Source organism: Myotis myotis, unplaced genomic scaffold, assembly GCF_014108235.1.
Source record: "Myotis myotis isolate mMyoMyo1 unplaced genomic scaffold, mMyoMyo1.p scaffold_m19_p_4, whole genome shotgun sequence".
Taxonomy (NCBI): Eukaryota; Metazoa; Chordata; class Mammalia; order Chiroptera; family Vespertilionidae; genus Myotis; species Myotis myotis.
In genome coordinates this window covers 120285776-120301754 of record NW_023416346.1, presented here as the reverse complement: position 1 = coordinate 120301754, position 15979 = coordinate 120285776, and the positions used below count along the sequence as shown (strand labels likewise).

Below are 15979 nucleotides of genomic sequence, written 5' to 3'. Positions count from 1 at the left end.
TAGAAAGGTGTTCATATTTTAAAGCAAACAAGTGCGTCCATCACATACTTAGTTTTCTGTTGTATGCTATCAGATTCTAGGATTACATTGGGGGGGAAAGGGGTGAATGTTCCAGAACAACCTTTTATTGAACACTTCTGGTCATCATGGCAGAGGGAAAAGAGCATGGTGAACTATGCACTGCTTCTTAAAGTTTCTGCATAGAAATGAGACAGTACTTCCGCTCACATTTCATTGGACCAGTAGTTCTCAACCTTCCTAATGCCACGACCCTTTAGTACAGTTCCTCATGTTGTGGTGATCCCCAAACATAAAATTATTTTCGTTGCTACTTCATAACTAATTTTGCTACTGTTATGAATCATAATGTAAATATCTGATATGCAGGATGTATTTTCATTGTTACAAATTGAACATAATTAAAGCATAGTGATTAATCGCAAAAACAATACGTGATTATATATGTGTTTTCCGATGGTCTTAGGCGACCCCTGTGAAAGGGCCGTTCGACCCCCAAAGGGGTCGCGATCCACAGGTTGGCGACCCACAGGTTGAGAACCGCTGCATTGGACAAAGTAAATCACATATCCATGGTAGATTTTAGTGGCTCAAGGAAGTTTACTTTTACCTTTAAAAAAGGAAGTGTATATTTAGAAATCATAATAAAAGTTAGCCACAACCATGAATCTATTAAGAATTCTAGTATAGCATTATATTAGAATGTTAAGGACAGCAGTGTTTATTGAATATAAGGAGAGGCAATAAAATTAACTTATGTGGAAAATTTTAAATGTAAAAAAAAAGCTTGGTAAAGATTAAGTTTGAGGAATCTCAATAGCGTATTTATATGCATGTGTATGTGTCTCTTGGTATTTTAAGTATAAATTACTGGAACATGGGCGGTAGGTTTGATGGCAGTGGGGAAGACCTCTAGAATTTTTTCAGAGCCTAAAAGTCTGCCTCATAATCACTCAGTATTACTACTAAGAACCCCTAAATGGTACTGATTCTGTGTAATACTTCTTTTGAAGGTAGACCAAATTAAGCCTAGATTTAAGCTAGTACTTTTATTTGGACAGTTAACTATTATCATTTAAGTATCTTTTCATATAAATGGCACTTTTTAAATGTTGCAGTTACTGAGAAAAAATGTTCCATTTTTGTCCAAGAAAATGCAAACTAAATAGATAAAAGGGACTAAGATATATGGAGTGAAGAATTTTTAACTACTACTTGAAATTTGATTCAAATATACCTTAACTTCTATTTATTTTCTTACAGCCAAGTGGATGATTTTGAATTGAAGAATTAATGTTTAATTTACATTTTTATTTATAATGGGGCATGGTATTTATCTTTGCTTGAACTCTTTATTTTAATTTGTCACAAGGGAAAAATTGTCTCCCATCACTTAGACCCTATAAGTTTTCTTAAAAAATTTGTTTTAAATGTGTTTTTATTGATTTTAGAGAGAGAAGAAGGGAGAGGAATAGAGAGATAAAAACATCAATGAGAGAGAAATATCAAGATCGATTGGATGCCTCCTGCATATCCCCTACTGGGAATCGAGCCTGCAACCCAGGCATGTGCCCTGACCAGGAATCGAACTGGTGACCTCTTGGCTCATAGGTCGTGGCTCAACCACTGAACCACACGGCTGGGCATAGGTTTTCTTTTTTAAATTGTATTTTTCAATTACAGTTGACATTCAATATTATTTGTATTCGTTTCAGATGTACAGTATAGTGGATAGACAATCATATGCTATACAGATTTGATTTTCTTTCCCTTGTAATATATTAGATGGTCATTACAATAAATAACTTGAACATCTAAGGAACAGTGAAAGAGGGTTTTTTTTTATTACCAAGAACTGTTAGTTTCATTGTATGAATATAAAATTCTTGATATCTTTTACATAATATGAATCTTCATGCAGAGACAGGTCCAATTATTTTGTTGAAAATATCTGCTGATATATAGATTATGTTTAAAAGCAAACTCACATTTAAAATTATTTTAAAACTGTGAAACTCAGTTTATTTTTGTACAAAATAAAAATGTGAAGAAATTAAATGTACTATACTAATTTATTCAGAAATTAAAAGTTTTGTTTTAAAAAATATGGCTTTACAGGTTTCATTTTTATACCTCATCTGTAAAACCAATGTAAAATATTTATTATGGAATGTGAAAATAGAGAATTGAATAAAAAATCATAACTGTTAAGTTCAGATTATATTAAAGAGTGTATAGGGCACCTTGAGAAATTAAAGAGACAGTGCTGCTGAATATAGAGTTTCTTCTTTCCCAAAATATTGGCAATCTAATGGGAGAGACTAAGACTAACAAATAGATAATGGATGGAAACATAAAATATGTACAGTTAGTTATCAGATGGGCCATTCAAAACTGTTTAAGTCTTAACTCAAGACAGGCATAATAAACAAATTTACTTCATAATGGGGATTAACTCACTGCTTCTAGGTCGTTAAAGCTATTAAAGTTACCCGGATCACAGTCTCACTCTAGTGAGTTTTCTTGCCATTTGTACCTTGAATTGACATTTTTACTTTTTATCCCTTTTCACAGTTCAATTTTGAAAAGCCTCAGTGGTTTTGGATATGTTAGAGAGCCATTTGGATGTTGGAAAATCAATCAGCCTCACTTCTGCCTGCACCCCACAAGTCTCTACGTGCTAAAAGATTAGTTTCCACACCCATTCAACTATTGGGATATAAATCTTTTATTTTCAACTGAAAGACTGGAGTGATTAGAGCTACATGGGTGCTTCAGTTTAGATGACTTTCTGGGGGAGAGCTGGCATAGAATTCTGAACAGGGATGTGATGCAAGGTACAGAACAATGTGAATATGTTCACAGACACACAAAGACTACAGGCCTTTAAGGTCATGCCCACCCACATTCTCATCCAATTCTTTATTTATTGCTCATTTTGTTACAATTCATAACCTTATTTAACTTAATTAAAATGTTAAACTTATTCTTTTTATAAAAAATGTTCATTTTTAAATTTCAATAGATACCATGAGCCTTGCTCCTCTCATTCCCAAAACAACAGCATGACCACTAACAAGTTTGTGGTCATTGAACCAGTCAAAATGGTGAAGGAATTGCCAAGGAAGTCTTTGGGGGTGATTCTACTTCTAACTTGTTGGAGTTAAACAATGGCATTTTTATTTCATATTCAAGAAGAATGCTGACGCCTGTTTATTCACCATGGATAATCAGATAGCTTTCTGTCTTTGATGAATATAAATTTAGTTTGGACTGATACCTTCTATCCGTTGCAGATGTTTTCTCCCTGGCACTGTTTTCTCTATGCCCACAAAGCTATGTAGTAGGTGCTTTGAGTATCCTTTCATGACTCTTTTCTACCTATTATCCTTCCAGAGAGAATTGGTTTCATTGTACTGTGCTGCTACTATAGATGTCATAATATACTGGAATTTGCTCTTTGCTGAAAGAAAAAAAAAAAGAAGCATCTGGTTAATACCTGAGAACTAAATCCCTTCGTTTTCTTCCCAGTTATTGCTTTTAATGTTAATTGTTGAAATGCTTGCCAAATGTCTTCCCGTTTTGCATAGACTTTAGTATAATTCTCTAGACCTGCACTACTGTCTAATGTGGTAACTACTAGCTGCATGTGGCAATTGAAATGTAACTTTAAGTTAATTAAAATTAAATAAAATTACAAATTCTGTCTCTTTTGCACTAGCCACATTTTAAGTGCTCAATAGCCACATGTGTCTAATGGCTATCCAATTAGGCAGCCCAGAAATAGAGCATATTGTTGTAACTCTGTTATTGCTAAAAGTCTTATTAGATATGTGTCTGGAACATTACTTTCTCCATTTATGCCTGGCCACACAACTACTCTTCTTCCATTTGGCTCCTAAACGCAAGCATTGTTAGAGCTTTGTCCTCAGCTATCTTCTCATTCTCACTAAACTTACTTTTTTCTGATGAATGTGTTGTTGTTTTTCTTGTACCTTTAACTGTCAATATCTCCCATATTTGGCTCTATTTTAGATCTAGTTCAGTGTTTTCAGCTGCTTGCTAGACAGCTTTGTGTAATATGTCCTCTCAATCACTTCTAATTTCACATTCCCAAAATTATTTTATTCTTTCCAAATGCTCTCCTCCTACTATATCTACTATGTCATTCATCCATTTGCTGAGCCTTGAATCCCTGAAGTAATGTTTAATTTTTGCCTCTCTATGATTCTCTGTACTAATGAATCAGTCACCCAGTTCTCTTATTCCTGATTCTGTGTATGTCATCCAACTCTTCTCATCTCCTCTTCCACCTTCATAACCTCAGTTCAAGCCCTGATTACGTATATATCTTCTATTGAAAGTATTCTGACTAATCTCCTTACCTCCAGTTTTTCTCCCTTCCAAATCCACAATTTCTTCCCGCCCCCCCCCCCATTTTCATAAAACATACCTTTGATCACATACTTCCCATACTGAAACATCTGTGAGCATTCCCTTGTATCAGAGTAAAATGCACACCTTTTCCATCTTCCTTTGGGATGAAACGTTTACATGGCATGTTTCAGAAGATAACACAGCTTTGCCAAGATTCCCTACCTGAGACATGGTGTCAAGTTACTCTTGTAACTAAAGGAAAAGGAAAAGAGGAAAGGAACCATGAGATGAGTTAACAAGAAATGGCTATGGGAGTTGTTAGTTACACCAGAGAGTTTGAACTCCATTCCCACCCCACCCCACCCCAACACACTCACCTTTCACCTTGCTGTTAAGAACCAACCATGGCACTAGGTAAGCTCCACTGACTTTAACCCCTCATGAAGGAAAGTCACACGAAATCGTTAATTGGTTGAGATAAGTTTTTGTTACCCTTGTGGAAAGGGGCTCCAAAATAAAATGTTACAGAAAAATAAAAATCCTATTTACTTTAAAACTAACAAACAAGAATTTCTCCAGTCCAGCATTGGTAGTTCTCCACAAAATGACTACACATTACTTTCTAGGCTTTCCTTCCCACTACATCCACCCCACGTAACCTATGCTCTAGCCAAATAGTCTCCTTACATTTTTATTATTTAAAGTATTACATATGTCTCCTTTTTCCCTGACCCTCCCTGCCTCTCCCACCCCCCAGGACAGGCCCCCACCGCCCCAGTGTCTGTGTCCATTGGTTATGCTAATATGCATGCATACAAGTCCTTTGGTTGTGCCTTTGTCCATGTGTTTGCACAATCTAAAATGGTCTGGACTGTGGACTGCCAATGTCCAGACTTAAAAAAACTATTTAATGCCAGCTAAAATATCATTTCTTCCATAAGGTCATTCGAGATACACAAGTCAGAATTTATCTCCTTTTTATGGAATATTCTGTTAGCATTTATCTTGTCTACCTTGTATTAGTAGTTGAATGTTTTTTTCCTCCACTAAATAATGAAATTATGATCTCCGGGGATCAAGGTTAATTTATCTTTCATCACCCAATAGTGCCTAACAGTGAATTGCATTTAAAAGATACCCACAAAAACCTTTTTGGTGAATGGAATTGTGACTTGAGTGAATGGATGAATGAATGAGAATATAACACTAACTCATTACAGTAATTAATCACATAACCATATGAAGATATTTTGAAAGCTTACTAATTGAACATGTGAAGTATTCTGTATGCAGATACCATTATCAAAGGTTTGCATAGGTGAATCACTTAAATATTAATTACAGGTAAAACAATATTTTATATTAATTGTACAACTATGCTATAATATATACTGAAAAGAGACAGGTGAAAATTATATAGCATTTATAATTATAAAGTTTCATGAAATATAATTGTATATTGCATTAGACATACACTGTTTTACTTCACTCTATGCACAATGTTAAAAACTCATGTACTGTTTTTATGAATATATATCTATATAGATAAGTAGATAGATAGATACAGTTGATAAGTAATATTACTTGAACTGAGCATTATGACCCCCAGGTGCTTAAAACTTGTTGCCAAAGCAATTTTTCTATGTATTCTCCTCAGTATAGCAATTACATAATTGTTTCACAGAAAAGATAACTGATCATGACCCTGTGTGGGCATATAGCTCATTTGTGGGCGAGTTTCTGTGCATGCTTATTTTCTAAGAAAATAATCAAAATTGAAGACACATTCCTGATTTTTATGACTGTTGTCTTATTAGGAATTTCGTGCATTTAAATGTGCATCACATGGTTTGTAGAAGCATTATATGGAAGGGTAAAGAAGAAATGCAAGTGTTAATTTGTATGTATTGTAAAGGACAGCATGAGCTACTGAAGAGAACTCTAGGGAGTATATAGTGGCTTAGCTCTAAATCCAATTTTAAAAGTCTAAATTTAATCCTAACCTAAAAATAACTAGAACGTCAAAGGTGTACCTTTCCATAGTATGAATAGGTTCATAAAATGTAGATTTCTTCATACTCAGTGCTATTTTATTTTTAAGACTTGGGGTATGATCTTTTGAGGGAAGGATTGGACTGTAAATATTAATAAAACCCACACTTGAAAAGCAAATATTTTAAAATCACATTTTGATGGAAATAAAATAACTACCTAATAAGATGAATCCCCAAAGTACCTAGGGCTATTTAAATATTTAGCATTATAAAATGAACTTCATAAAATTATTGCTTCCCTAAATAGAACATAGTCATTTTCTATTCTTCTTCCTAATACATAGCAGCAGGTTAATGTGCACTTTTTACTGTTCAGTTTTGTTGTTTTGTTTTTATTATGCTATGTCCTGCTCTTTGTGAAAGCCTGTGGCTTTCAATAATGAACAGGGCAATGTGGCTGAATAAAAGTAGAGATCCAATCATGTAGAAGCAGTTAATTCAAAGTAGTAAGCTATTAAAGAAATAAAGTTTACTAGAAGTAGAAACACCCAATTAATAAATTTGGGGAATGTGTAATCAAAACACATAGCTCAGAAGAAGGAGCTAAGAACTGTTTAGGGTGAACCCTCAGATAGATACTATTGTTCAATCCATTTACTGTTTTGTGTGTTTTTTTGTTTTTGTTTTTATTTTTATGTTTTATTAAGTTATTCCATTTACTGTTTTATGCATTCTATATATCTGATCATTTTTGGTTTGATTTGGTTTGGCATTCTTCTATAACATGATGTCCTAACATGATGTCCTATAAAATATTATTTCTCAAACTACCGCCTTTATCAAAATTATCTTGGGAGCCTTCACTGTGAATCTACTAAATCTGTATTTCTGGGGATGAACCTGGGAATTTGCATTTTTACCCACTCCCCAAGTGATTCTCACATATATACAGAACTAAAAATCTGAAAATTACTGCAGTAGCTAACTGTGTTTGAGTGTAATTCCATTGCTTTTGTAATAATGCCTCTCTTTTTTTTTGCCTCAAGACCTATTTTTTCCAAGACCCAATTAAAAAACAACTTTCCAGATATTTTATTTATTTTTTTAAAATCTATTTTATTGATTTTTTACAGAGAGGAAGGGAGAGAGATAGAGAGTTAGAAACATCGATGAGAGAGAAACATCGATCAGCCGCCTCCTGCACATCTCCCACTGGGGATGTGCCCGCAACCCAGGTACATGCCCTTGACCGGAATCGAACCTGGGACCTTTCAGTCCACAGGCCGACGCTCTATCCACTGAGCCAAACCGGTTTCGGCATCCAGATATTTTAAGACAGTTAGTTATATCTTCATCTGTAACCCTAACTCCATGAACCTGCCTTTATTATAGTAATTGTGGGTGTCCCAAAAGGCTTATGCAGATTTGTTTTAATAACTTCCCATATACTAGTATAAATATGCTACAAACATCATTTGAAAATCAAATTATTTCAGTGTTTTATTATTTAGTTTTGTTTACCTCAAATAAGTTTTTCATTTTAACATCAGTATGTGAGTTTTTATTTCTTTTTTTTTTCCTTTTTATTGAATTTATTGGCGTGACACTGGTTATGTGACAGTTTTTTAGACCTATGGAAAACCTCAGCCACCTCAGTCACCTGATAAATCTCCCTTAGACTTTGACCTATGGGGTTATGTCAAAATTGTCAAGTATGCATCAGTGCTTCATTCTTTGAATAATTATATGGTTAGGATTATAAATATAGTCCTTTTAGTCACTGAGGACCAGGAGCTGATGAACAGACATATCAGACATATTTGCAAAGTTTGAAATTTAACTTGAGCAATGTATAGCACAACACAGTGGTCATGTTGAATTTTAATAAGAAATATACTAATATTTTAAAAATTTAAATAATTTACTTTTCACATGTTGATTTGTATAATTTTGTGACCTTTATACTTTTAAAGTTATTAAAATATAAAACTGCATGAAGACTTTGGAATTCTACATATTTTATCTTATTTGTGTGAATGCCTATCTCCTTAAACTTCACTTCCCTAAGTCAGGAGTCATATTTTATTCAGTTTTGTATCCTTAGCACAATTGATTAATATTTGTTGAACTAAGAAGAAAAGTACATCTATAGCCCAGCTAGTGTGCTCAGTGGTTGAGCATTGATCCATGAGCCAGGAGGTCACAGTTCAATTTCCTGTCAGGGCACATGACTGGGTTGTGGGCTTGATCCCCAACAGGAGGCAGCTGATGGCTGATTCCTTCTCATCTATGATGTTTCTCTCTCTCTCTCTCTCTCTCTCTCTCTCTCTCTCTCTCTCTCTCTCTCTCCCTCTCTCTCCCTCTCCCCCCTTCCTCTCTAAAATCAGTAAAAACGTATTTTAAAAAAGGAAAGTACATCTATTATACATTGTCCAATTCATTCAATTATTCAATATCATTAAACTATAAAATATATTTGTATATATTTCCTATTTTAAAATTTAGCATCAGACATATTAGTATATTTAATTATATTTACTGTTTCATCCATTGCAGTTATTATCCTCTTAGATGTTTAAATTGCTCCATCTTTGCCAGTGAGAACCTCTTCATAGTGACTTCTCAGTCCTACTGACAAAATCCACATATAGTCTTTAATAACTTTCTATCTTGTGTCACAATATAACCCAAACTCATCTTGTACATTTCCTATCCCAGATCAGAATCAGCCATTTTCCAAGAAGGCCTTGGAAATGGCATTTAAAGATCACCAACTGTGGAGAGTTTATTCATTACTATGTTAGCCATCATTTCTATGCCTTTTCAGTGAGCAAAACTAAGAAAAACATATATATATATATATATATATATATATATATATATATATATATATATATATTACATCAAGACACTAGGATTTTACTTTTTATATATGTATCTGTTTTCTCCCTGCTAAAATTACTTATCAATGACACCAAGAATGATAGGATATAGTATCACATTGTTCAATTGCTTCATCCTGTAAAACACAACAGTTTTAATAAAATAACAGAACAACAACACTACTACCAACAAACAATATGATTGCTAAAAATAGTGTAAGATTTTGTCACACAGTTCCTTTTGTTATATTATACTAGGGATGTGCAAGTAAAATATTATATTTTAAAGAGACTTGAAATATGTGATTATTATGTCATTAGCAGGATATACATTTAGATAATATTTACTTTTGTCCTTGAGAATCCCTGTGAAGCTTGAATATTTAATCATATTGTCTGATTCTAGGAAGGCAGGTAAATAACGAAACTCGCATCCATTTCAGCTGAAGCTAGCTATAGAGACAGTATAGGGAAACTGGGCGACTGCCCAGCTTTTTTCAAATCATCTCTTCCCAGTGTAATTGTGTTTGAAGTTAGTTTTGTAAAATTGGCCCCTTCAAATGCAGATGAGAGTACAAATGTACTTTGCAAATATAAATGTTTTATCTACAACTTGGCTCCTCTGTACATAATTCATAATTATTAAGAGTTGACTTTACGTAAGTATATAGACATAGGTATGACTGTCTATATAGCTCCTTTGGAAAGCTTTACCTTTGTAACAAACTTCTCTTTTGGCACAAGAACTCTTTAGAATGGCAAGGCCCAATCCCTAAACATTTCTATTTGGGAATAGAATCAGATCTAAATTTAACCTTAAAAATTCTGCCCCTGTTAAGAATATGTACTTCGTTTGACAAGGTATTGTGGTGAAATGGCATTATGAAAAATTATGCAGAACCAGATTCCTTTTTGTTAAAATTAAGTTCAGGAGGGAAAATAAAAAGGACAATTATTCCTTGAAATATGCAGTACTATAGAATATGGATTTCTTTCAAAATTAGTCAAATTATTAACTTTATATTTTGAAATAAAGATTAAATTTTTAAATAAAGATACAGTAATTAATAGTTAAAATCTATCATTTACTGTATGTCAAATACTGTGCTAAGCCATTTGTCTCATTTTTTCATTTAATTCTCATAACACCCTAAGTTTCTACTAATATTGTGCCTATTTCATAAATTCCTTAGAAAAAAACAGAACCATAAATATGAGAAGTTTCTAAGCAGAGATCACTTTGCTATGTTACCACTTTATTCTAAGTGTAGCAATTGCAGGTAAAAAGACAGTGGTGATTTTTAAAAAATAATTTCAGGTAATCAAATTTAGACAAGAACTATAAACTTGGCATTTATTAGTAGCATGTATCAATTCTAATGCATAATGTAAAGTATATTAAGTAGCTTACAGTAGTTGCAAATATAAATGTATTTTTGAGATTTTGATATTGAAATAAATGGTAGTGTTTTTCTTAATGTTCCAGTCTATAATAAATTAGTATTTGAAATGTTGGAAATATTTCAAAAATACATTTATCACATGTAAAAGTTTAGATAGAAAGTGGTTACAATAACTTTCCAATGATTGTTTTTACATCTATTTGATGTAAATTATTTATTTTATGTTTAAAATTAATTAAATTATAAATAATTGGGACAACGAATCGATGTTTCTCTTTCTCTCTCATCAATCAATCAATCAATAGATAAAAATAAGCTTAAAAAAAGAAAGAAAATACACAAGCAAAAATGAGAAAATCCCTGTAACTATCAGAGCGAACCACTATTGATATGTTGTGATATAGTATTCCAGATTTTTTTCCATTATTGCTGCTTTTGCTTGAATTATTAATACTTTTTTCAAATTGTAGTGTAATTCATAAGAAAGTATTTTAGGATGAATGCTTGATTTTTCTCAAAGCTAATGTCTATGTTTCTATTTTTAGGATTGTACTGTATATGAAACAGAAAATAAAATCCTTCATGTGGTAAGTATACTTGGATTTATTTTCATCTTCATTCGAATATATTTCTTTGTTTAACTAGTAATTAATAAAAATCTACAACCTATAAAAAGGTGAGTCCTGTATATTTCATAGGAAAAGTTCAAAAGAATCAAAACATAACAGGTTATATTATTTGTAATTATTGTATCTTAACAGAAAAATATGATACAGTATTTAGAATGTAGCAGGGTTGGAGTATAGTAAAATAAAGGATCTAGAGAAAAGACAATTTGAAATCAGAATTTTTCATGGTTGATTTTTGACAGCAGATCAAAGAAAAGTATTTGGTTGTATCACAGGGATAATTCACCTCTATCATCATTTGTATGAAATAACTCATAAAATAATCAAACTGCCTTTTCTCTGATTCTATACTCACCACACAAACTTCCAAATTTTAATTTGGCAATATTTGTTAAATAAATCAATGACTTTGCAGATATTTTATTACTAGAAATGAATGTGAGTACATCATACTTTGCAGAAAGGCATATTATTTCTTGTTAATGCACATTTGGCTGCTTTTCTTTGTACATCCATGTCTTGGTTGATGATCATATGTCCTTGTAACTCCTTTACCTCTATTAGAAATGAGTGAAAGTATATATAACACTGAAGACATTTAGAAATGAATGCAATATATTCACTTTGGCCTTGGCCAGTGTGATCAATGGTTGGAGTGTCAGCCTGAGAACTGAAGGGTCATTAAGTAACCTTTTGCAAAAATATATTTGAATAAATTTACCATATAAATGAAGTAAAACTTGAATTCCAGAATAGTAAAATTATGGTAGCAAAGGAATGGAGGTGAAATACAACCAGATGAGATATTGTCACCCATGAGTTTATTGAAGTAGACAAGTGTTGCAGGCACACTACTGGGAGCAGCAGGGCTATGACGCAGAGTAAGTCTGCCAAAAAACAAGGTCCGAAATGGCTTCTCAGGAGTGTTTCTCAAGATTCAAAGACTGTGGTGAAAGGTAGGAGTGAAGCATGTTAACTGTTTTATTTCATAACCATTCTATTTAATCTCTTTTTTCATTTAAAAAATATGAGTTCTTGCCGAAACCGGTTTGGCTCAGTGGATAGAGCGTCGGCCTGCGGACTGAAAGGTCCCAGGTTCGATTCCGGTCAAGGGCATGTACCTGGGTTGCGGGCATATCCCCAGTAGGAGATGTGCAGGAGGCAGCTGATGGATGTTTCTCTCTCATCGATGTTTCTAACTCTCTCTCTCTCTCTCTTCCTCTCTGTAAAAAATCAATAAAATATATTTAAGAAAAAAAAATATGAGTTCTTTATTCCTAAACTTCATCTGGCCTGGGAATATTGTGCCTTCTCTGCTATCTAAACTAGAAATGGCTAAAACTGCGCAGAACCAATAGTTAGGTCTAAGAAAAAAGCCTGAAGGAGAAAATGAAGAGCTCCTTTTAGACTTTGAAGATATAAGTACTAGGGTAGCAGCATGCTCCATAATAAAAGAAAAGTAATCATATCAATACTTTGTCTTTAGAGATTTCTTGAAAACAGTGGTAATCTAATGACTTCATTAAAATAATTTTGCATTGGTCTTCAAAAGGTCCCTGATGCTGTGAAAAGACAGCTTTGTCCATTATAGCTACATTCTTCTCTTAAAGCTGTGGTCTTGGGCCACTGCACACTGAAATTTTTTGAATGGTTGACATTTTGGTTGTAACTGTAGCATTTGAACATACAAGTTATGTTCAATTCACTAAAATGTGAATTCTAATACTGCGTTTTGTACATTGAAAGCATCAGATGGTTCTTTATTTCTATAGATAACATCACCCTTCTATCTTGCCCCCTTCACTGTCTTTGTGGTCAACCTAAAGAAGGGTGCTAACACCGTTACTGAAATAGCATTGACTTCTTGTATTATATTACCTTCAGGTTTTGATACTCTGGTGGTTAATTGCCTTGTAAATTATTTTAAATGTAAATTAACTTCTCAACAACTGATGTCCTGTGCAAGAAAGAAGAAATCTAGATAGAATATGATGAAGATAGAAAATTTTTGTCTTTTGGGGGACAAAAAAAGCATGTGTATATACTAAAGGGAATGTGGCCATACCTAAATAATTGAAATAATCTGCTTTTAGTGTGTCTTACTATTATTTGGTTAGACACTATGTACTAGATAAATTGGTATATTTATGTTGGTGTTCTTGCTAGCATTACATTTGCTAGACACATTATGGATTGTTAAATGATTTGATATTCACACTGACTCCGAATGTACAGTCCTTGTTCTCAAAGACTGTTTGTTTTTGTTGGGGAGTCGGAGGCAGAGTAATGTAGTAGAAAGTGCACCAAATTTGAGAGTTAAAAAGATTTGGTGTCCTGACCTCATTCTGGTACTTAACTAGCTCTTTACAAAGTAAATTAGCCTCTCTGATTAAGTTGAAGGATTGCAGCTTCTGTGGTTTCTAAGGTGTAAATAACATAATACTTTGATGACTAACTCACAGAATCAGTAGAAAGCAGTGTGTCCACATAAATTGAAGGATTGTCATCAACTGAGACCATTCTTTATGTGATCAAAGACACGGGATTTTTTAAAACACTACACTTATAGTTATTGTAAATGTAAAGATTTCTTCAACAAGTTAATTGAATTCGTCTGGAGACAGAAACCACACAGTAACAAACAAGGGAAGTTAATGCTAGGTAATTATCAAACCATGATAGAAGAATACTCATACACATGTAAAGAGACTCTAAAGCAGTGATGGCGAACCTATGACATGCGTGTCAGAGGTGACACGCGAACTCATTTTTTGGTTGATTTTTCTTTGTTAAATGGCATTTAAATATATAAAATAAATATCAAAAGTATAAGTCTTTGTTTTACTATGGTTGCAAATATCAAAAAAAATTCTATATGTGACATGGCACCAGAGTTAAGTTAGGGTTTTTCAAAATGCTGACACGCCGAGCTCAAAAGGTTCGCCATCACTGCTCTAAAGCATGCCCTGGGACTGTACCCAAGGAAAGGAACTATCCCCTAGCCCAGGCTGATGTCAGCACTCATTGGAGCCATAGTGTTGCAGCTTCACTGGCTTGCCTAAGCAAGAACTGATCCACAGTGTCCAGGCAAGCAGGAACCACTCCTCTAGGGTACAGGCAAGTGATGCTGCTGGGAGGACTCACAGAGCAAGTGGGGTGCAACTGTGGATAAGCGGCCGAGAGGGCCGCAAGATGGTGGTCACTAAGCTCAGGATAAGGCTGTGAGGTCACTGAGGGACCACATGGTCTGGGAACCACTGGATTTCCCCGACACATGCATCACTGATGGACTGTGCATCAGGAGCAAGAAAAAGCAAAATGCAGCACAAGGAAACCTGAAGGAGAGGCCTCCTTCCCCCTGTGATGTCCCTCCACCGCCCTCTACTGACAAAAAACTTAACATTGTGCTCACTGTAAATGTAGAGTCCTGTCCATTATCACAGAGCAAGCACTGAAGGGTGAATTTGGAGCTGAGAGCCAATAAATTCATAACTGACACAGTGTGATTAGCTTTTTTTCTCCATAAAAGCACAGATGGTAACTTTGAATTTCTCAGCTGTAAATGAAAATGTTGCTCCCAGGTCTCTGCTTTTCATTCCCTGTTTGCCCATAAACTGTGTATATAGCGCCTGGATTTTCCAGAAGCTCATCCAATTATAATGAACTGCTTTACTCCTGCTATTTGAATCTGAAATTAAATGAAATACTCTTCCTCATAACCTACATTTTAGTTGAGCTACTAAGATGTCCAGACCCTTGTTCATCTTGAGCTTGAAAGCCATTGTGCCCTCTAATGACTGCTCTCTCATCTGGCTGGGACCCAATGCAAACCTGCCTGGCTCTGTTTCCTGCCCCTGAGAAAGCAAGCAAATAGAATGGAGATTTTCCCAGATCCAGCTCTGGTTTCCAGCTATTTCCCTATGAGAAATCAGAATGGTGGAACCTGCTGTCCTACTTTTAATTCAGACCCGACCAAGATGTCTCAGAGCAGTACTTACAAGTAAGTTGCAAGTGTCAAAGGTCCACTTCATGCTCATCAACGTAGGTACACATTTGGGGATGACTAATGGTCTCTCACTGGTTGGTACTGACCTCATCATTGCTAGATGATTATTATTTTAAAGTGTTATTGCTTCTTTTCCATTATCAGGTACACAAGGTCGGCATGCTTAATGTCAGTGATGTCAAAGCCAAATATGCTACCAGAAATACTCTCCCAGGTTGTCAAATCCTTGAACGTAGTAGTTGGCATTTGAATCATGTAGCAGATACTTAGTGATTGTTAAGTGAATGAAGTGATGGTGATGGTGATGGTGGTGGCTGTGGCAAGGGCAGAGGAGACTGCGGTGGGAGTGGTGGTGGTGGTTTCTTTTCATTTTGCTAATTGTTTTGTTGTGTTTTCCCCTCACCATCAGAGTTTGAACCCTAAAGGGATTGTAGAGTTTTCTAGGCATTGTTGGAACAAAATTCACATGATCTTTATTAATTTGCAACTGCAATTGCTTTATGAAGCTGCTTGAAACTCTTAATTTTGCTGTATACAGATATAACTTTTATGTTGAGTTAAAATTGAAATTTTATTCTATTATATTAGTTTTTAAGTTTAAAAAATTGTTTCTCCATCAGTTCTCTTTTCTTATATGAGCAAGAAAGCCTCCTGTGTAGGGGCACATGTA

At 34.3% G+C, this 15979-nt stretch overlaps 1 protein-coding gene across 5 annotated transcripts in view; it reads left to right on the top strand.

The window, feature by feature from the left end:
* Window positions 1-15979, top strand: part of CNKSR2 (connector enhancer of kinase suppressor of Ras 2) — a 253350-nt gene that overhangs the window by 80593 nt on the left and 156778 nt on the right. For all 5 annotated transcript variants that reach the window (XM_036305515.1, XM_036305518.1, XM_036305517.1 and 2 more), the window contains exon 5: window positions 11220-11261. In XM_036305515.1, the coding sequence (XP_036161408.1) occupies window positions 11220-11261 (42 nt within the window). The remainder of the gene's footprint in view (window positions 1-11219; window positions 11262-15979) is intronic.